This window comes from Lycorma delicatula, chromosome 2 (genome assembly GCF_047948215.1).
Source record: "Lycorma delicatula isolate Av1 chromosome 2, ASM4794821v1, whole genome shotgun sequence".
NCBI lineage: Eukaryota > Metazoa > Arthropoda > Insecta > Hemiptera > Fulgoridae > Lycorma > Lycorma delicatula.
This window is the reverse complement of record NC_134456.1, coordinates 185,586,162-185,610,036: the sequence shown is the minus strand read 5'-3', so window position 1 is coordinate 185,610,036 and position 23,875 is coordinate 185,586,162. Positions and strand designations below refer to the sequence as shown.

General features: G+C 29.3%; 1 protein-coding gene across 1 annotated transcript in view; it reads right to left on the bottom strand.

Moving 5' to 3' along the window:
- Positions 1–23,875, bottom strand: part of LOC142320335 (inactive tyrosine-protein kinase 7-like) — a 217,938-nt gene that overhangs the window by 56,536 nt on the left and 137,527 nt on the right. Inside the window, exon 3 of the mRNA XM_075358041.1 lies at positions 7,147–7,273. Coding sequence (XP_075214156.1) covers positions 7,147–7,273 — 127 coding nt within the window. The remainder of the gene's footprint in view (positions 1–7,146; positions 7,274–23,875) is intronic.

Sequence of the window (23,875 nt, the reverse complement as noted above, 5' to 3'; positions counted from 1 at the left end):
TATGTTAAGATAAAAATGAATATTTTTCTTTAATTTTTTGAAGATAAATAAGAGTGATGAAATGAAATTGTACAGGTTAAAGTTAATTGATAGGCGGAAATAAAATAAGACGCCTGCGATTTTTTTATCATATTATGTACGGAACTATCTACGTTTCAAGCTTATCGGAGAGGTAAGTCGTACAACAGCACCGACTACTTTACTTAAGCAATAATTAAGTATGAAAAGTTGTTAACGTTAAAAAACAATCAAAACTGTAATTGATAACAAAATAAACTAAATTTAGTTGTAACTCAGCAATGTTATTTTACACTAATTTATAAAATAAGTTCTAAAATTACGTGTGTGGTGTGTGTGTGTGTGCGCGCGCGCGCGTATATATATATTTATAAAATTGTGAGGGATCCCGCCCTCCGAAAAAAAGTTTTTTTCGAGGGAATCCTACTTTTCACTACAAAAGAAATTACAAATCTTAATCTTCGCTCTTAGTGTTTGAGATAGTTAATAATTGTATTTTATTTATATCGCGTATTAAACGTAACAGTGTGCTTATGCTTGAAAAAATACATTATCATTTATATCCAATGCAAAATATATATATATATATATATAACTTGTGCTTTGGAAATAAATAATTGAAATATCTCTATAGGTCCTTCTTTAGTTTCTAAGGATTCTATATTTCATTCATACGACATTTAATTCGGCAAAAATATTTATCAGAACAAATTTTAATGGTATCTTGTGATCTTAAAGATCAAATTTTATTTTGTTCTGTGGGCAGTTAGTTAATTAATTGTGTTATATTTTTATTATAATTAACTAGTTCTGTAGAGTTTCTTCATGTATGCGATATAGAACTCTATATTTAAATCTGCGATACAGATATCTAGAATTCTATATTTAAATTCGTAGCAAATTGCAATGCATATTACGATGCGATAATAATTTCAGATTCATAACCCAGAGGTGATTCTTCCATCGCTAAAAATTAATTACAGAGGCGCGGTCATATCCGTTACTGTTAATGGTGAGGGGGGGTTCCTGTAGAAGGGAAGTTTTGTTACTGACACGAATGGTAGAGAAGCAATTAGCCGAGACGGTTTGCGGTGATATGCAGGCGAATGTTATCGGGAAAATCACTATGAAATTACAATGTGACTAGACGTTAAGCAGACATGGTTACGTGCGCGTGTACCACATACAGATAATAAAGTAAAGATAGGCATCGATAATGTAAAATTAGTTTAAAAAGCGATTATGTTATTTGAAATAATATAAATTTTTCCTAAAATATTCAGTATGTTTTTCAACATATAAAAAATCATAATTAAATTTAAATTATATCGAAGATGTACAAAAATGGAAAATATTCAGAAGTAGATCGCTTAATTAATTACAAAATTAGATACTTCATTTCAAAATTTATTTTATAAATAAAACCCTTCAGTACCTACTATAAATAACATTTAAACAGTTTTAGTAAATAATATTAGTTTCAGAGAAAAATAAAAATATTAATTATATACTGTCACCCAGCGGCGATCCAGAAATGCAACGAGTAACAAAGAAATTAAAACACGCTACACGAACAAAGAATGTACACAGTCGTTTACTATCCCAGAATCTACAAAGCAACGTAAAATATAAAAAAACTTGTAAAATAACATACGAGTTACCTACTTTACCTACTTTACCTACTACCTAATTACCTACTTTACATTTATTCCTTTTGAAATCAAATAAGAAAATAATGTAGCAGGTACTCGTAATCAGTTGATTTAAAAATGTAGATTGATAACGACTTAAATTAATGTTTAATTTTAAACTTAAATTTTCTGTTATATTATTTTAATTAATTCTGATTATATATAAACAACTGTTTGGAAAATTCTATTTTTCATTTCTGCATAAAACATATGATTCCACGTTATTCAATAAGAACTTATTTACACAAGAAACATGTTTTTATATGTCCCACATGAATTTACGCTCTTTTTTTTGTATATGCGATTTCCAAGCATAATAAATTCGATGAAAAGATTTAAAAAATGTAGTTAACGTGTATTAAATAAAATATATTATTAATTTTCTGGAATTTCAATTAGAAAAAAAATTAGAACTAGAAATATGGGTGTATTACAAAGACCTATACACAGTACTCTTTCAAAATACACGGGTTTTTTTTAAATTTTGTTAGAGATTTTTCTATTGCGGAGACAGTACACATAAAAAATCTGATGTGGATACCATATGTCTTCCTTGTAAGCATATTAAATTACATATACACATTTTTTTTAAAATGAAAGGGTACATAAAATTTTATCTCATTAATAACTTCTCTTATTTTTTCTTGTTATTATTGGATTATTATTTATTTTAAAAAGTTTTTTTACAGAGGCTAAAAGTTATTGATAAATCAAAATATTTAAATTTAAAAAAAAGTTAGAAAAAATAGATGACGTCGGTTTTGAACCGATGTGATCCTTGTAAGATCCAAATATTTCATTAATTAAAATTTTATTTGGCTATAACTCTAGAACCGATGAAAATAAGTACCACTTATGATATACCGTTGAAAAGCTCTCAATAAGGGCTTAATACTGCAGTTCAAAAAAAGTCCAAAATCCAATTATTCTGGATTTTGGGGTTTTTTGACACTTTTGTTCCAGTTGATTGCAATCAAAAGGGAGGGTGCACAATTAGATGTTACAACAGTCCAAATCCAACATCTTAATATCCTACGGCTAATCGTTTTTAGTTACGAGAGATACGTATGTACGAACAGGCGTCACGCCGAAACTAGTTAAAATAGATTCAGGGATGGTCAAATAAGGAAATAAAAAGCGTTTCAAAACAGAATAAGATGTATTTATTTGATGAATATCAGCTGTATTTCGGCGCCCTCCCACCGTTAAAGCCACTACTGGCTATGAACGGAGGGGGTGGTGTAGCGACCGGACACGCTACGAGGTGGGATCTTCTCCCCTAGGGGGGGGGGGGGGGGATCGAGATGTATTTCGGCGCACTCGGCTTGCTAAAACGCAACTGTATATTCGGTTGAATAAAGGAGACGATGGAAAACTGCAAAATTTTTATTTTTCTCTAGCAAGACTGAAATGGAATTCTTATTTTACTAAGGAAAACTATGATCTTTATGAGAATGATGCACGAACTCGTATCAGGTCAGCTAAAATTGCTACGGTTAAAATAATTAACAATACTTTATGAATCAGTTTATACGACTTATAAAACACGAAACACAAAAAAATCGTGGATCGCAGAAAAATACCCGTGCTTGAAGTAAAAAAAGAGCATGCATTATTTAGAATTATTCAAAACAAAAAATGCAATAATTTTCTAATTACAAATATGAATGTACGTTTATTTTGAAGCTATAGTTTAGCGCAAAGTAATTAAAATTGAATGAAATTTATTTATTTTATTTAGTAACATTTTTTATGAGATTGATATTTAATTCACGGATCGAAAACGAAATTAATATCTTTTTTATTAGGTCATAGATAAAAAAATTTCTAAATCTTCTAAAATAGAGTTAAATTTTCTGATCAATCTTAAATCTTCTAAATCAAAGAGAACAATTATCGACCTAAATGAAAACGCTTTTGTTCGTTTGATTGTTTAGATTTAATAGTTAGTGAAGATCATCGTTTACAAAGTAAGATCCTGAAGAAGACACATCAATCTGCCTGCTGAATCCATAACGTCGGGAACGTTCTGTTGTCTTAAAAATAAAAGCGATAGTGGCTTTTATTTTTAAATGACTAAAATAAAATTTGATAAACAGGTTTCAGTAGATTAATGAAGTTAAAAAAAAATCGGAGGCAGTTCGCCGATGGTAGTTATTATGTAGTGGCACGAGTAAGCAATTGATACCGAGGAGAATAAAGTGGCAAAAGAAAGACATAAGACTTCCATCAAAACTCTTTTTACGTTTATGAGAACAATACATATATTACATATCTATATACATATTTTTTGCATATATATGTAAAAGAACATGTCCTGATTGACTGACTGATTCATCAACGCCCAGAAAAACTACTAAAAATAAATTGATGAAAATTTCCATACATGTTCTTACGGCGTAACTGCACACTAAGAAAGATTTTTTTGAAATTCCGAGTTTAAAGGATTAAAATGAACTAACAATAAAATTTACTATTTTTTAATTTCTTGGTAACAAATGAAGATATCAGCTTGATTTTTGGTTTGTGTAATATTCATGTGAATATCTAAATAATAATTTCTAGATTTTTTGAAAGTCCAAGTTTAAAGGGTTAAAATTGATTTTGATTTTTTTTCGAAACCCGGCTATTTATTTTTTATTTTTTTTAAATTTCTCTGTAACAAATGAGGATATCAACTTGACTTTCGGTGTGTGCAATTTTCATGTAAATTTCTAAAAGGCAATAACTAGATTTTTCGAAATTCAACTTTTAAAGGGATGAATAAATGTAAAAAAATTGAACAATGCTTGCAGATTTTCCCCATTTACGACTGTATTAAACGAGATATTCATTAGATTGTGGATGACAAATACTCTTCAGGTAAATATTTAAAAACCATTTTCGGTTTTTTTATGAATTTCGATTTTTAAAGGGTGTGGCGATGTACGGCACGGCGGCTCAAGCAACACAGCCACTGTTACTGTTTTTATTATGAGACTGGCTGCATCTGCCTCCATCTGCACATGTCGGTTACTTGGCTAAAAAGCAAACAATAAAAGTAATTTAAAAAAAATAATTAAAAACGGAAGTACGGTCACTTCCTAATGGTGTTTGTCGGGTAATACTAAGAACCGGGCAAAATACAACTTTCTCTGTACTTCGTATGGGCAACTCGAGTTATAATTAATATTTTTAAGATGGACGCCAACTGTTTGAAATACACATTCTTAGATCACTTAAAGTTTCGAGTCAAGTTCTGACCAAACTGTTGCTCTGAAGAAATTATAATACACTGACATTTTTTTTATAAATTGAAGAAGATTGATTTCTATTTATCATTATTAGTCTACAAGCGTGAGTTTAATGAACACAGCAGAGTTAAAGGAGCAGAGCCCTCTGGCTAGACGGGAAGGGCGAGCGAAGCGAGCCATGATCGGCTAAATATCTCCTGACCGCGACGGGAAACGCAAGTAACCGTAAACGTACGATGTCATGACGGAGATGCTAGTTTAATTATATTTTATAATACAATGAGATACTGTAAAAATATTTTCGCGATTATTTTATTTAATTCATTCAAAATGTTCACAATAGAAACAAAACCAAAGGACGTTTAAATTAATTATTAGAACATTTCCCAAGTTAGAAGCACGCATTAAAAATAAAATAATTACCATAAAAAAGAACTTATGTCGTCGAAATATTTAAATTTTTATTTTACTGCTTAAAAAATTACATAATCGTTTATTATATATTTTTTCATATCTACTATATAATTAAACTTTTTAAACAGATCTTATTGTTTTTTTAGTTATACGGCATCATCAGGGAACGTTAGTAAGAGTTCAATGAATCTGTAAGAATTTTTGAACCTAATTTTAAATGATGAATACGCATATTATTCAAATTTCAACACAATAAATAATTACAAAGAAATTTAGCCGGAGTCAATGACATTATAAATAAATTAAAACAATTTCAAAGATATAATAATAATCATTTCAGTAAGAATGGAAGCTACATTTCTAATACAGAAAATATTTGATTTAAATTTTGGAAATTAATCTTTTATAGACAGATTCAATTTATAGTAGCATAATAAAAATGACAGTTATCAAGCAAAAGTCAATTCAAACCTATATCATACCGCAATAAAGTAACAGAACTATTTTAAAGTATTATGTTGAACTTGATTACACAGAGCAGGCGTGGCCAACAGTTTTTGCCTCCGGGCCGAATTGGAAAGAAAACATTTTTCACAGGCCGAACGAAATATTAAAATTAAAAAATGTTAAATACAAAAACGATTCATTTAAGTAAACAAAATTTTATTATGGAATTTGTTGTACTTTTATTTGGATTCATTAAAGAAAAAGTTTTTCACAGATATAAGTTGAGCTGAAGATTACTAAATATTTCTCGGCAAGTTTTTTTAAATTTCCGTATTTTCCATTATTCGATTGCTTATAAAAAGCTAAAATTGAACAATTTTTCGCGAGCCGCATAAATTCATTACGCGGGCCGGACCCGGCCCGCGGGCCGTATGTTGGCCATGTTTGACAGAGTATTCTTTTCACGGGAAATTATTACAGCAACCACTTTATCTCATGTGAATACGGTATAATATAACAAAAACATTGTTTACATTTAGTGGTTAGATGTAAGCTCGTAGAAGTCTTATAAAAGTAACAAAGTAACAATTTTATAAAAAAAAAATATATATATATATATATAAACAGTGTTTTGTTAAAAAATATATTTTCTTATAATTTTGAATTAGGTTTTTTTATATTAAATACTGATCGTTTTAAATAGATGTCATAAGCTAATCGATTTTTTACTGCAGGGATTTATTAAAATGTACTAATTATTACACAGTGCTTATTAACGGCTGCAATCATTTTCTTTTGTAAACGGGTTTAATGTACAAGTAATTATTAGATTTTGATTGCGATATACCGTTTATTTACTACAGACGCAGGTACACATGCGCGCGCGCACACACACAAACACGCTTATAGATAAACGAAGAAGCGGACGTGAGTAAAGGGAGAACTTACGGTAGAAGCCATACCATAAAACTTGCTAGCTAGACCACCCTTCGTTTACCTACGTCAGTGATTGGACAAGCCGGATTTACACCACTCATCTATGAATCACCTTCTTATAAGCTGAAACTAAAACCGTTCTCTACAAGGGAGGGACAGAATAGTATTTTAACTATGAGATCATATTACAAGTAAACCTTAATGAATATAGGGCGACAACACTTAGCCTACTTAAATGCGGCAACCATATGTTCAAAAATTCCCATAAAAAAAGAAATACAAGCCACTTAAACATTTTTTGACGTAAAATATATATCGACGACAATCAAATAATCAAAACACTACCGGCAACGAAATAGATGTTTTTTTATGAATGATTATAGGTTTTTATAGTTATTATTAGTTACCTGAACCATTCGATATCGATTTCATCTGTCCCTTCCACTTGACATTTTAATACGATATCGGTACCGTCTTCAATCATTTCACTCTTGGTAGGAGTCTGTAGAATGACCTGAACTCTATCACTAAGCCCTGAAACATAAAAAACGAATAAAATTAATAATGTAATTATGACAATACAAATATTAGTTAACTTCAATAATGAAAAGTTTTGAACAAAAGGTTCTTTCGGAAAGTATTGTAAATTTCCAAGAATAATGATTCACGTTCTATTTTTTATAGAAAATATTGATTTCAGAATACGTATTTATTAATTAACATTATCATTGTTATTGTAATCACCATTATTAATTAAAAGTAAGTTCGGGGAATAATCGACAAATCGTTCTCTCTAAACTTAAAACGGCTAGAGAAAAAAATATACGTGTGCCTTGATAATTCCCCATAATGAATTGTCTCGTGTGATGAGATCAGGACTTCGTGGTGATCATGATAACGGAGCTGGTGACGCTGGAGTAACGCGGCCAACCCAACGTCCTGGAAATTTTTCATTCAGAAACGCGCGGACTGATAGAGCAAAATGTGCAGGTGCTCCATCCTGCTGCAACCATGCTCGTTCCACGAGATCCTTTCTTACAACCGTGGTAGTACCCTTGCCTCAAGCATCTCCAAATAAGTTTGTGCATTCACTGTCCCGTCAAAAAAACCAGGACAAAACAGATGACGAGCTGTCATTCCAATCCAGATCATGATCTGCGGTGAGTTTCTTTCCAATTCCGTCGCGTAATAAGGATTTTCTTTCGCCCAAAATAACACATTTCTGGCACGCGAACTGCGATCGATTGCACATTCGTCAGTAAAAAGCATCTTTCCACGGTGTACTGCAGCGGGGAATTTTTCTAATAAAGTCCGGTAGGAATCAGCGCGACGTTCCTCGTCTGCATCTGACAGTTAATTGATGAACATCGGACGAATTGGCCTAACTTTCTTTTTCATTCGTCTTGCATTGTTGTCCGCGGTATACGAAGTTCAGCTGACCGTTTACGAGTTGATTTCATTGGGGATTGTTCAATGGAAACTGCAACAACAGCAGATGTTTTTAACCGCGTTAACTGTCGTCCACTGCGCGGCTATCTTTAACACTGCCTAATTTAAACGCACGTTTTTCTCAAGCCAACATTGTTGCTTTTTGTGATGGCGAAAAGCAACATAAATAAATAAAATAGAATGCGTTTCTACGCTTCAACAAAAATTGTAACAAAATTAAACTAATAATTTTCATTCAAACAATACATTTACTATATCCGCTTAACGCACGAAAATACGTTAGTGGGTTTTGACTACGACAGCGTTATAAAGATGCTAAAAATATCTTATACAATTGTCAACATCACGCAAAAGAAATGAAATATCAACAGATGACAACCATTAATTCGTGTACCTTCATTATTAAAGAAACCCGTTCATTAAATTCCAAAGTTTTTCTACGCGAGCCGAATTCGAGTATTTTACATCCGATTCCCAATTTTGTTCCCTTTTATGAGTCAGATTTTAAGTAGGGTAACTTATAATTTAAACATTTTCCTTTTGATTTTACGGATAATCATCAGGAATAACACACAATGAATAACAACATTACTTATCAACAGTTACATAAATTACATTTAACTCATACAAAAAATTAGATTAAAGCCATGAAATCTGAATGGACATTAAATAATTACGAATATTAAACGTACAGAAAATGTCAAATATTAAGAGTAAATGATTAAGTACCATAATCGTAATGCTTATAGATGATATTACGCAAGATAAACCCGCACCCATTCCCAAGAATAATCACGCCAGGCTTATCTAAGCTAAGTGAAAAATGAAATCATTTCTCGTTGTTTATTTCTTCGCGGATCAAATATACTTCTTTCTTTCTTTTTCCCATTTAGCCTCCGGTAACTACCGTTTAGATAATTCTTCATACCAAAGAACACCGGTATCCACGATCTAGTATTCAAATCCGTGAATACGGATCAAATATACTGAAGCACATCAACATGCCAAACTATCAAAAATTCAGAAAATACTTAGCCTAAAGTCACATCTTCATTTCGATTACCACAGAGATTGGATGTACAATGAACATCATTATACTCAGAAAAAGAAACTCTGATTAATGCCACTTGTATCCAGATTCGTTATATGCGTTAAAACCATAAGAAAGACTGAGACAAATAGTGTATAACAAATTAACGTACCCTTTTTTGAGGAAAACCATTCATTATTACGATTCAGTATTTCCGTTTTGAAGGGATGAAAAATTAGAATAACAAGGTTAATTTTTAATAAGAGTTCAACAAATCAGAAAACATTTCTAAGTCAACAAATTTTTTAAGCCTAATGATCATGGTCATAAACAAGTCATACGATTTCAAGACTAAAACAGTGAGTGAGTGAGAGAGTGAGAGAGAGATAGAGACAATGAGAATGAGAAAGAGAGAGAGAGAGAGAGAGAGCGAGAGAGAGAGAGAGCGTGAGAGAGATCAATTAATTCTTTTATATTGATTCCCTATTAAAACTGAATGGGTTTAATAAAAAAAAGTGTTCATTAAAATCCCTCATCGATCCGTAAAACTTTGGGCAATCATTAACTACAAAACATTAACGTAAAAGTATAGATGATTATTTTTGTGTAATGACCTACAGTGTTATTTAACTTACTCAATTAAAAGAAATTCAGAAATTTAATATTTTCCTTCTTGACTTAATGCAGGCTTTATTCATAAAACATTATTGTTAGCGTTAACAGTTGAACCCATTATAATTAGATTAAAAAGTACTGAAATTTATTGGACTTCCCTCTAATGGGGAAACAAGTCATTTACTAAGATCCATATTCCTAATTAACTAAAAGACCATTATTCGCCCTTTTACTAGTTGTAGATTAGTAAATAGATTATATCTGAAATACAGAACTATACAATTTTTATAAATATATTCATTATAGATTACAATATATACACACACTTATCATCAATAGTGAAAATAACGCAAAATAAATTGAAATTATTCAAATAATTTTTTAATGTATTATTCATATTAAGAGTTTTTCAATAAAAAAGTAATAGTTATTACATTTTTCTTTATATACTTATACTTTTTCAAGTCAGTGCCAAAATTATTATTAACAATTTACTCTAACGTATTAACTTACTTTTAAAATAATAGTTATTTTGTAAGTTGATTTTATTATCTTTTTAATTTATTTTACCTCTTTTTAGCTTTACTTTTATTTAAAATGTCTGTAGACCTACAAAATTGCTATCTAGATGAATAAAACTCGTTCTGAAGAAACGTAATGACAATTCTGCATCTTAATGAAAACAAAGAAAGCAGAGAAACGACATATAGATTACTAGTTATTGAGTGTGAGCTAAAATTCTTTGAAATTCGGGAATGTCCACAATTTTTTTTTAAATTTTTACTAAATAATTAAGTTTTCCCAGTAAGTTTTTAAATTTTCGAATGAAAATACTTTTAATATGAAACTACTATTAATTTGTATATCGTTACTCTACTACTATGCAATAACAAGTTTGATGCCAACAAAAAAATAAAACTATCTTAAAGTCGTTTATAAAGACAATTTAAGTTTTCTTTTAATTTTATTTTAAGTAATTTTTCCCAAATTTTAAGAAATTGTCCGCAATTATTGGGAAATGGTTTATTGCAAAATATTAAAAAAATTACCAAATCGGTCCATTTGATACATAGTAAGCTTTGAACATTAACGATGCAACATCGTCTCTCAGGTGTGACAGAGGGATGGTAAAAATGAGGTGGGTAGACAAAACGAAGAGATTTTTAAAGTAAATACAAATAAATGGTTTTAAAAAGAGACAAGTTTGTGCACAATTTTATAAAAAGAAGGGAAGACTGTTGGACTATAAATTAATACCCACATATGATTCATACATTAAAGAGACAATTACTCTCTAATATGTTTTACACAATTTATTTTTGTAAATGCAGTAAAAAGTAATCTAAAAGTCTTTATGAAAATAAATTTAAAAGCAAATAATAGCAAAATTAATCAATTTTAAAAGGAAACATACAACAAAAATTGCACTGAACGAATTTTATTATTACAGATAATTAGATAGAAAAAAAATTTCACTTTCCATTAAATGACAAAGAAATAATAAAATTAAAACTAAAGTGTGGAATCAGTTTATAAATCGTAATAATAGGAATTTATCCACAAAAGTGAAAAATAATTCGTACAGAAATGATTTAATTAATAAAACATAAAGAATCGGAAAAAATTCAACAAAAAATGAAGAGAAAATACTATTTAATAATTGAGATATTAAGAACAAAGAAAAAAGGTTAATCTGTCAGAAAAAATTATGTTCGTTATACGATTATAACACTAATTACAAAATAATAGCTTGTATTAATAAAAAATAACGTGAAATTTCATCAGATCTATCCGACGCGATGGTTTTTTATATTTAGTTTATTTTCTAAATGAATATATGAAATAATATTATTCATATAAACTAATTTGCATTCTATTAAAATGGAATGTAGTCTAGCAAGCATCTGTACGAAGGGGCGTATTCTCCTTCTTACAGCCCTCTTTCAATCTCCCTAACTTATTCTCTTTCTTTTTCTCACTTCATATACGTAAGCGCATACATACGCACGCGCGCGCTTGCCTATGATTATTACTGCAAGCGACTCCTCCTCACTTACTTCTGTTCTCCTTTGTTTTTCCTTCTTTTGTTTAACACCCTCTCGCTCTATCAACATAGTTCATTTTTTCACCCTATCTCTTTCTACCTGAGATGGTTGTCCCCAATCCTGATGAACTGGCATCTTAATATGTTTTGTAATTGTGTGTGTGTGTGTGTGTGTATGTTTCATACACGTCTGTGTACACATACTCATTCTCTTCTCTTTCGCTTAATTAATTCAAGACGCCACCATATATATTCTTTTTTTTCAGATGGCTCAGTTATTTTTTCTTTGTCTTATCTTTCTATTTTACAATCTTTCTTTTTTTCTTTTCTGTTATATCCTGTTTTATTTTGAGTTTTAAATTTATTTTTAGAAACTACTACAAATACGACTTATTTATTTCTTTGCACTAATATTAACAATAAATTAATATAACTGCTTTAAATTGTAATTTTTTTTTGTTTTTTTTACTCTTGCATACAATAATAATTTATATAAAAAATTTATTTGTTCAAAGAAAATTATAATTACCGTACTTTTTACGGTGTAATAATATCATTTCTGTTCATCCCTCATGTTATTCCCACATGTCTTTTTCATTCTCTATTATTTATATTTTTCCGGCTGTTATAAAGTACTGTATATAACAGAAAGAGATTATTGCTATAAATGAAAAAGTATCCCCACTAGATTCAAGCTTTTTCGAAGCTGTGCTTCCAAATCCAAATCTTAGCTGTAGAATTACGTAAGTATGAAGTTTTTGTATGTATGTATGTATGTATGTATCCATGTTAGAGTATATCTCTTTTTCCAAGGAACGGAATTAACCAATAATAAAAAGATTATGGTGAAAATAGATGTATAGAAGTCTTGATACTATTAAATTTAATAATATTTTAAGACTATTAGTAATTAGTGTATAATATTTTAATGGAGTTGGATTTTATGAAATTATAATATTGAGTGTTCTTTGGTTAATCAAACAATAATATCGTCTAAATACCCGATTAAGTTAATAACAATTAATAAGATATTACATAGATTCCCAAATCACAGAAATTAACACATTATAAAATTCTATTATAACTTTTACAAATTTAAAATTACATCGGTTTGAAATTTCTTTAATATTTTTCTCTAAATGAAACCTTAAGGTGGGAACAACTTTCCACCCTGCCTAATCAAAAGATTAAGTATAATATAACCCAGTCTTAAACGTAAATGTTATAAAAGTTATCTTCTGTTTTGTTGACTTCAAAATTTTTTATTTTTTTCTAAATGAAAGGTATCAGAATGGAAATAGTTTTACGCTTTAATAAATTAATAGGAGGTAGTTTGCATTTTTTTTAAAACTTCAACATTTTTATTTAAAGTGCAATAATTAAACTTAAAATTTTTTTGGACTCATGGGATTGAAATTATCGAACCGGTTTACCGGTTTAAGAAATTAAGATTAAAATATTTTAAATATTGTTATTAAGAAAAAAAGAGCATAAGAGTAAAAGTAATTTTAACTTAAGAACCAAACGACGATTAAAATTTAAGTTCTTTCTAAAATCCTAGAGTTAGAATAATGTAGTAGCTTGTATAACATTTCTCAAGAGAAACAAATACATAAATGTGACGTTTTATATCACTTCTTTCAGCTTATTTTTATGGCTGTGACACATGTAAGGGACACAGTTAAAAAAAATACTAGAAGGAGTTACTTTTTCTGAAAGTAAAGACGTCCATTATATATCCAAGGATGTATCGAAACGTCATTTGCAGAACTGAATAGCACCCGCATTTAAGTGGCCTTTAAAGCTGATGTGAACCAGTATATTCGGTTCAGTAAAGAATACAAAATGAAACCATTCCACTTTCACTTTCCTGTATTAGCATGACATCGGATGCTTATTATTCTTGAGAATAGATATTTCATTTATGGCAATATCCTCTGATTCAAGTAAGTGACAATATTAATTTACAATCTAATCCTTTTTTGATTAGTGATCTATTCTCAATCATTTGTCGTAGATGACCGTCATAGATAAGTTATCGTTCTTCGATTTTACCTGTCGATAAAAAATCCTGTCTTCTATTTTCCTCAAGATATCATCTTTTTTAACTGGACTTTGACGGTTAACCGATAGCTTCTATTCTAATAAACTTACTTCTATATCGATCATTCAAGTTTTGTCAAAAGAATCGATACATGTAAAGATAAGAGCTTTCGATAAGGTACTGAGGATTCTCTTTATCTCATTTCCGATAACTTCACAATTCAGGATATAACAGTTTGGAGACTGATCTTACTCTACCGATATTTTCAAAAGTATTTTGTTTCATCTAGAGTTAAAATTGTTCCACCCTATTTATACTTTTGAATCCCTTTAATGTAAAATAAAATTTTAAATCTTTAAAAAAAACAATTTTCTCGATAAAATATTATCATACAATAATAACAGAATATTATAGAGAGAAAAAGAAATAAAGAATGTGTGAGAGAAATTTAAAAGAGAAAGAGGAATAAGGTAAGTGATACTTATTGACCATTTTAACCGAGACTGATTAGTGTTTCCACCCTTTCCTCCAGTCTTAATTCATCTACTTGTCACATATTTCACCACAGTGTAGCAGCAATTTGTATTTATACACGCGATACGCGCTATACTTAAGTTGCAAAACTAAAACGAGTGAGTGTTTTACTATATAACAACACTTGAAAACGTTGTACCTACACTTGAACATTTTTATACTCTAAAAACAGAGTAACAGTGTACGACTCTCCAATTTATAAATGACTGCATTACATTGCAGTATAAGGGTAGAGGTTTATTTGTAATGGTAACCAGTGTTCCCCACCCACCCAGAGAGGGAATAATACAACGAAATGAGAAATAAGGGTTGCGTTATACCAGTATATTTAAAGCAACTGTTGTATTTTTTTTTTTTTTTTTTTTTTTAATGACGAAATTAATAGAGGAGTTTCAGTTTGAAATAATGTAAAATATTACTGAAGAAATATGTAAAATCTAAACAAACACAGACAATAACATACATACATGCACCGATGGGGAAGGTAATAAATTGTTTACAATAATAATAAAAAAAAAACAAAAAACAACTAAATATTAGATTAACAAATCCAGTCATTTGACGAAAAAATGTATTATAAACTTCTCCTGCTTACCAACCACACTTATCAACCTCATAAAGTAAATGAGTGCTTCAAAAGCTATTTGATTTAACGTTAAAATTTTAAGAAGTTTAAAATTAAAAAAAAAAAATTGTCACTGTGTAAATATGTCTATTTCCTGATCGGGTGATGAACGAAACTGTAGTAATAAGTCGGTGTATCTAATTAACCACACGGTACTGCGCACCTACAAAAACAAAACTTCCGTGCTAGTCTATTTTCTCACGCGATAAACATCATCGACAATCGGAAAAATGTATTTATGAATCCGGTAAACAGATATGAATTTTTGAGCACACCAAAGAGTGTTGAGTAATATTTACACGAAGCAAACAATATATACTTTTAAATTTGCCAACATATAACCTCCTATTTTAGGATTATTTACTAAAAGCTGTATTATAATTTTCATCGGAAATGCACGTCGATACAATATTTATTTACATTAACATAAATATGCCGTAGGACCTGTATGTAAACAGATAATAGTAAAGTATATACAACGTCTAGCTATGAGTTATGAGCTTGCTTACAGTTGTGAAAATACGGCAGATGTGTCACTGAAGTAGTGAATATAACTTCAGAACGATTAAAAGCGCTGGTTATGTTTAGACTGGTCGTTTTTAACAACTTATTTCTTCAAGTATATTATGAATACATGATGTTCTTTTATTTATCACTCAGTAACTACTATATGATACAATCATATATATACATATATATATGTATACACCCGTATCCTACTACAAGGATCCTTCTACAAGAGGTTACTTCGTATTTTCTAAGCAATATAATTAATTTTAATTGGATATGAATACGGATATTATCGAATCATTACGGTTCTTAAGATTTAATTAATAATTCTTGTTCAGGTATGACAACCGGAAGGAATCGACACAAATTTATCTCATTCAGGTTCTTTATAGACATGTATATCATCCCACATCATTACTCAAAAAAACGATTAATAATAATAAAAATATAATAATAGATAAAAATAATTAACTAAGGTAGACACTGCAGTGAAAGATTATGAATATAATTTTCTTTTTACGAATTTTCCAATGAATATATTTCGAGAAATATAAACATACTTTTGATGTGACGGAAGCGAAATTAAATAATCATCAAGCTTCAAAGGAGTACGTTTTTTATTATTTTTTTTAAACCGACTAAATAATATTAATAAGTTAAAATTATTCTTTAAATTAAAAATAAATTAAGGATAATAAGTAGTTTGTATTAGATTTTTAATTGATGTTAATTTATAAAAGTTGAAATTTTAAGAATTATTGGAAAAGTATTATTTTTCAATTTTTAGTGCGAGTATTCTAATATTTGTTTTATTTTACGTTTTTACTTTCTTGTAATAAGTAAAGGAAGTACTCCTTCCCCGATCACAAAAAATTTCGATTTTAAAATTTTAACGGAAATATCTATTTTCAACATCCTTAAATCCATTTTGACTAGTTTCGGCGTGATACCTGTACGTGTCTCGCATAACTCAAAAACGATCAGCCGCAGGTTGTTGAAATTTTGAATTTAGGACTGTTTTAACATCTAGTTGTGCGCCTCCTCTTTTGATTGCAAACGACTGAACCAAAAGTGTTTAAAAAAATCCCAATATTCAAATACATTTGGATTTTGGATTTTTTCTTAAATGCACTAATAAACCCTCTTTGGGAGTTTTTCAACGATATATAAGTGGTACTTATTTTCATTGGTTCCAGAGTTATAGCCAAATAAAATTTTAATTAATGAAATATTTGGATCTTAGGAAAAGGCCCATCGATTCGAATCAGACTTCATCTCCTTTTTTTAACTTTTTTTTTAATTTAAATATATTGATTTATTAATAATTACTAACCTCAGGTAGTAAAAAAACTTTTACGATAAATAATAATTCAATAACAATAAAAATCTACCTCCGCCATCCGGCGTGCCGGAAGGGATTTTTTTTACTGTTATTATTGAATTATTATTTATTGTAAAAAACTTTTTACAATCAAAGGTTAATATTTATTAGTAAATCAATATATTTAAATTAAAAAAAAAATTAAAAAAAAGGAAATCAAGTCGGATTCGAACCGATGCGCCTTTCCCTTGTAAGATTCAAATATTTCATTAATTAAAATGTTATTTGACTATAACTCTGAAACAAATTAAAATAAGTACCACTTATGATATATCGTTGAAAAGCTCTCAATGAGGACTTATTACTGCAGTTAAGAAAAAGCCAAAATCCAGATTTTTTGGATTTTGGGCTTTTTTGGATATTTTTAGTCAATTCGATTGCAATCAAAAGGGAATGCAAAACTAGATGTTACAACAGTCCTAAATGCAAAATTCAACATTCTACGGCTAATCGATTTTGAGTTATGCGAGATACATACGTACAGACGTCACGCCGAAACTAGTCAAAATGGATTAATGGATGATGAAAATGGATATTTCCGTTGAAACTTGAAAACCGAAATTTTTTCGTGTTGCAATACTTCCTTTACTTCAAAGAAGGAAGTAAAAAGTATTCTTTTTGGGAATTTAAAATAACAACTAACAACTAAAAATACAAAACTTAGTTTTAATTAAATTATCCTGATTTTTATCAAAGATTTCATTGCTAATCTAACAAAAAATATGGTTTTGTATTGTACGAAGTGGGTATGCCTGTATAAGTGAATATGTGAAAATATTTTTCAGAAGTAACACATAATTCGAATAAATTTTGACAACAAAATGTATTATACAATAAAGAAAGATAAAGAAGCATGATTAAGACGCTTTAAATATATCAACCTGAAAATTTATAATAACTTACTTCAATAAATCTAAGACTCATATCCTTTACACAATAATATATATATATCATTTGTTAAAAAAAATATGTTATGAATTATAGTCATTAAAGCAATTGCTTCGTTTTAATTTAGCAGCTGCGTTAATTATACAAAAAAGAAAAAAACTATTGTAAAATATTTCATTTTTAACATCAGGAAATATTCATTAAATTAAATGCACATAATTTTAGCAAAAAAAAAAAAACTTAATTATTTAAATGGAATGTGCGTGCAGCGTGTGAGTCTATGGCTTTCTTTTATTAAATAAAATACACGATTATAAGGATGTCTATGATGATGATATGCGTGCGTTACGTTCGAGCGAGCCTTTTAATTAGCAGGCAAACAGCATATTAATATCCGCTAATGCAGCAGAAAGTTACATCTATTATAAAAGGATAAAGAATAATTAAGAAAGAAATTTTACAAAACATAAAAAAACTTACTTATTCGAGCGTGAAGGAAGCAACGTTAATAATAAACGTAATACAATGCAATGCTCGAATAAAGGTTACTTCACGGAAATTTTACGTGTTCTTAAACGCGTAACGAACCTTGTAAAATTTTTTTGAAATTAACAATTAAACATATACACCTAGTACATATATACCTATTAACTTTCTAGGAGTTGAACAATAAATGTCATACACTTTCATTTCTTTGGCCGCCATTTTCCAAGTTCTGATGAAAGAATTAAACATTTTTTTCTTGTTTGTATTTTGAGGATTTAAAAATTTATAACGGATTTATAAATAATTTTATTTTTAGTCATTAAACATGAAATCTGCTACTTCTAAAATTATGGATTTTTATAGAATCTTATTTTCGGGATATCAGAAAATCTCAGGATTTCTCATACTGGATGATTCTAAGGGCCAAATATTTATCAAATTTCCGTTTCATGTACTCGTAACAACAGGTGAATCTCATTTTTGGAGGGGGATGTGGGACATACGACAGCTAGATGAAATTGACCTTGCTATCATTAAAAATTAAAATTAATTACCTTAAAAGTAAAATAGTTGAGATTAAATAAAATGATTTCTTTATTTAACAGAACATATTTAAACAATTAAACTTAGAGATTTTCAGTTCAACTGAAAATATATATACATATTTTTTAATGTACATTCAAGTTTTTCATTTTACCGAAGATATTGATTTCCATGGTTATTTTTTAATTTTTCAGAAGTTCCTAGCCCACCGGGCTAGTCTAGTGGTTAACTCGTCATCGCAAATCAGCTGATTTTGAAGTTGAGAAAACTATGGTTAAAATCCTTTTAACCTTATAAGCCTTTTAACTTTTATACGGATTTGAACACTAAATCGTGGATACCGGTGTTCTTTGGTGGTTAGGTTTCAATCAACCAGACATCCCAGGAATGGTCGACTTGAGACTGTACAAGATTCCACTTCATTTACATTCATACATATTATCCTCATTCTCGGACCAATTCAGACCAATTCAGCGGGTAAAAAATTAATAACGTGAATGAAAATTTTTAAACGACAAAAGACATGGTTTACATGAACGTTTTAAGATATTTTTTATTTTATCATCATCGTTGCTCAACATTATTATTTTAGCAATAATCATCATCGTTCAGTAGTAGAGCGATGCCCAAACTCATTCTGATATTAAAAATATTTTCATAGAAAACTTCAAGAAATTTGGTTGGAAAACTTATGATAAAAAATAAATAACACTCGCATAGTCCTGCATTCCAGAAAGGATTCCTGAGCTTACACTCAGTAGAAGTCAGATTCATTTCTCTAAATCCCTTTTTTCATATTAATCAAGATGACGCAGGTTTCTTGTCTTTACCATTTCTTGTGTTTTTTTAGACCCACTCCTAAATTTTAAATAAAAATGTAGTAAAAACCCAAAAATAAAATAGATTTTTCAATAAATAAAACAGACTTAAAAAAACACTAAAAAGTAGAAGTAATAAATTGTTTTGAGTTTTTATTTTTCGAATTTTTGATGCAAGAGGTCAAACCACGTTGCAAGTGGTTGTTTTATTTTAACGTGGACCTACTTCAAAAGATCGAAATTTAAATTAAAAAACACAAATCTTTTTTAAAGCTCTCTTTTTTTTAATTTCAAATAATTCTTTCGGATGATGATTTTCAATTGATAAAAGAAAAAATGTATATTTAAATATATGAATAATTTTAAATACAAATAAATTTAATTTTAAATAATTTTACATTTGATCTCCATTTTTTGATGTTCTATGAAAAAATATCAATTTTCTCATTGCTAGTCCTAATTAGTCATGGATTTGTTAATGCTATCTATATTTAAGTCTACTAAATTTCAACTTTGTGAGATATTAATTTCTCAAACATGGTACCGCTGATAAGTTAAATAAATAAATTAACATTTAATATATAATCCACCTTACCAGCATGTTGATTTTAAGTTAAATAAATAAATTAACATTTAATATATAATCCACCTTACTAGCATGTTGATTAGTAGATTTTTAAGGTTTAAAGTTTTTAAATTTTAACTATGATTTTTAAACTTTGACCTTAATGCATTAATTTTAACTCCTGATGAAGGCTTCCAAGTAAGCCGAAAGATCTAGAGATCGTATCAACGTGCCGGTAAGGAGGATGATATTAATATAAGTAAATAAATTATCAAGTAATTGTTAATTTATTTGTGAGATATATCAGAAGTATTTATATTTAGAGTGGTGGTATAATAATTAAAGCATACTTTTCAGCGATTGAAAACAGTAGAAATCATAAAATTATAATCATAATACCGATATAAGCAGTTTAGTTTGTCACCACATCACTTACATCATAGGCTGCTACTAATTTAAGTTTTGCTAAGTAGTAGTTTCTGTATCGAATTACTAATTTTATTAAAGTCGCATTGTTAGAAACAAGAATTTTGGTATTTTATCCCGTGACTATTTTTACATTTCCAAGAATTTATTTTTTGCTTTTCGTAATCCGTGTTGTTTTCAGGAATCAATCGATAAGAAGGAACTATAAATAAAATACTCCACAGACTAGTACGTTCATCATATTACCAGCGGAACCCAATCGATTCCCAGTGAAATAAAAATATACGCGTTAGATGAACATAACATTTTTCCATAACATTTTTCAAATCACTTTCTTCTAGAAATGAATATCCTAAGTACTTTTATTTTACATAGGCAAAGAGATTGAGATATACAGAAGAGAAAGAACTTTCTGTGGAAGGCAATTACCCAGAAGACACTATGTGAGATTTGGTACGCCCGGAGTTGCTATGGAAACAAGTCATAAAGTTTTATAGCAGAGGGGACTAGAACTGACTCACATAACGCAAACCTCCGCCTCGTCTACGACCAAGCCTGTCTGCGTCCCCCCTTCAAAAACTACCGTCGCTACCCCCAATGACTCATTACGATAAATCAAAGGCACCGCACACACACAAAGACACATCGAAAGAGAAAATAAGCGGGGTGAAAAACTTCGCAAATTATGTTTCAGAGGCGAAGACCTCGAGTAACTATACAGTATCGACTCCTTGATTTCCGTTTTAACATGCGTTCAATCCTTTGATTCTTTTTTCCCCGAATAAAAAAAATTATATTTAATGTAAAGATTATTTAAAAACTTCATTGACTAACAAACTCTACACTTTCATCTTTTAACTCTATCTAAATTAATTGCACAGTCGAGTTTGAAATAATAATTTGTTCTTGTTTAAAAATTCACCGCAGAATCCATTAACAGCGTAACTGTAATAATCAGTTCAGTACCTTCGTAATATGTTTATGAAGTAACAAAAAGGGTTTAACGAATATAAAGGAGATTATTCTAGTAGACTAAATGTTATTAAACAAAAAACAACACTAAATTCCTAATTCTTTCTTTTTTATATTACACGAGTCCTACTCGACAATTCAGTATTTTATTTACATAATGAAAGCACTCAGTGTCATTCATATTTTCTTTTCTACTCGAAAACAAAGCTTTGAACACGAAGAATGAATAAAGATTGTACAGTAAAATTGACTGCATCAAAATAAACCATCAACATTTGTATAAATCGGAATAATTTAATGCCACAACGGAAGGAAAATTTTTACAACATATCTTGGGAATAATTTCGTTATATGCATCAATTCATGTTTGTTTGAAATATTTTTATAATAAAATAAACATTAAATTAAAAAATGATGTACAGGGTAAAGGAAAATAATTTTTCCGCTGAAATGACTTACAGCTCTTAAAAAAACCTTTTTCCCTAAAAATAGTGGTAATCTTTCTTTTAAAGAGTCAAGGAACAATGAAATAATTTTGGATGTGTTGTGTCCAGTCATTCAGTACTTAAAGTTAAAATAATATAAAATAAAACCGAAAAGTCAAGACAACTGAGAACTTGCTTTAAAAGGTCAATTATTTTTACAATTTTCATTTAATTTTTATACGTATTTACGTATTTTTATACGTAATTGGAATATTAAAAAATTTCTGTATAAATCTAAATTAACTTCGATAGTAAATTATAATACGCTAAATTTATAAAATAGTTTAAAAATAATTTTTTAATTGTTCACTGAAATAGTGTTCCAGAGATTCAAATTCACTAATATTGTTTTCCCTTTGTACATGGGTTTCATAAAAAATGTAATTCTTACTTTTTTATCTGCCAAAATACATAAAAGGTTTATAAATGTGAAATATCACAAAAATTTAAAGGTAAGTAAATAATTAAACGATCACAAAATGAAGAAAATTATACCATTTACAATTTCTAATTAACGATTCTGTTGGCAAAAAGGAGGAAAAATAATAGGTATTAAGAAACATTTTTATGAATGATGATATAAAAAATAGAAGGACGCTTATGTTTTTAGCCTATTTTTGGACATGCCAACCTTTAAACTGCAAAGAAATCGTTAACACAAGCCTACGATGATTGTGTTTTTTAGTTTCTGATAATTGATTATGTATTTTTTTTAGCGCTGAATCCGAAAATAACCTTCACTTTTTTCCATCACGTCAGAACTTTTCGTAAATCGCAAATTTCAAAATTTGTAAAAAGTTGAAAAATTGCGAATATATGATACAATAAAATAGATATAAAAGTTTTTTTTTTATAATAAATTAATATAATATATTCATTTTTTGGCTTATACTATGCATTCTTATAGCTAAACAGTTAAGTGGTTTGACGAGAAGGGCTGGGGGGAGTCATAGACCCCTTAATTTCTAATGAAAATTGCCACAAAATAAGCCTAATTTCTATTATAGTGCATTTTAAATTAATTTATTTTTATTTATTTCATTAACTTTTATGAGGTACGTCATGCCTTTGGAAACTACTCCCTCTCTTCACCCACCCTTATTGACGAAATATGTAAAATACTTAACAATTTTATTTCATGTGTCGAAGTTTCTTTGGACGGCTTATACTCTGCTTCGCGCTTTTCCTTTTATGTTCTATACAGGGTTCATCTTAGTGTAACATCCACCAATAGTCTGCCATCATCGTAGTAGTCCAATTTTCCTTGATACTTCCTTTACATTTCTTTGATGTCTGATGAAATCTCTTACCTATCTCTTTGCTAACGGTACCCAGATTTTCAGGAAAATATTCCACATGTGAATTTCGGAAGTGAAGCTTCAAGCTCATGAACAGCCTAAATTTTTGTACTTCTGCAGCATGTTCTCAACGATTGATTTGAAGTTCGAATTCTTGTTGTTGCTCAAAAACTTGGTTACTATGTCTTTAAAGGCTCTCAAAGCTTCTTTTTTTGCAAATTCCATTTGTTTCTCAAAATTACCATCTTTTAGCAGTTTTCTAATGTCAGGACCAGTAAAGACACTCTATTTTAGTTTGGCGGTTGATAAGACTGGACATTTGTCACAGATGTATATAAAACATTTACCTTCTTTTGGTAAGGCTTTGATAAATTGCTTCATCAAGTTTAACTTGATATGCAGAGGTAGAAGGAGAACTTTATT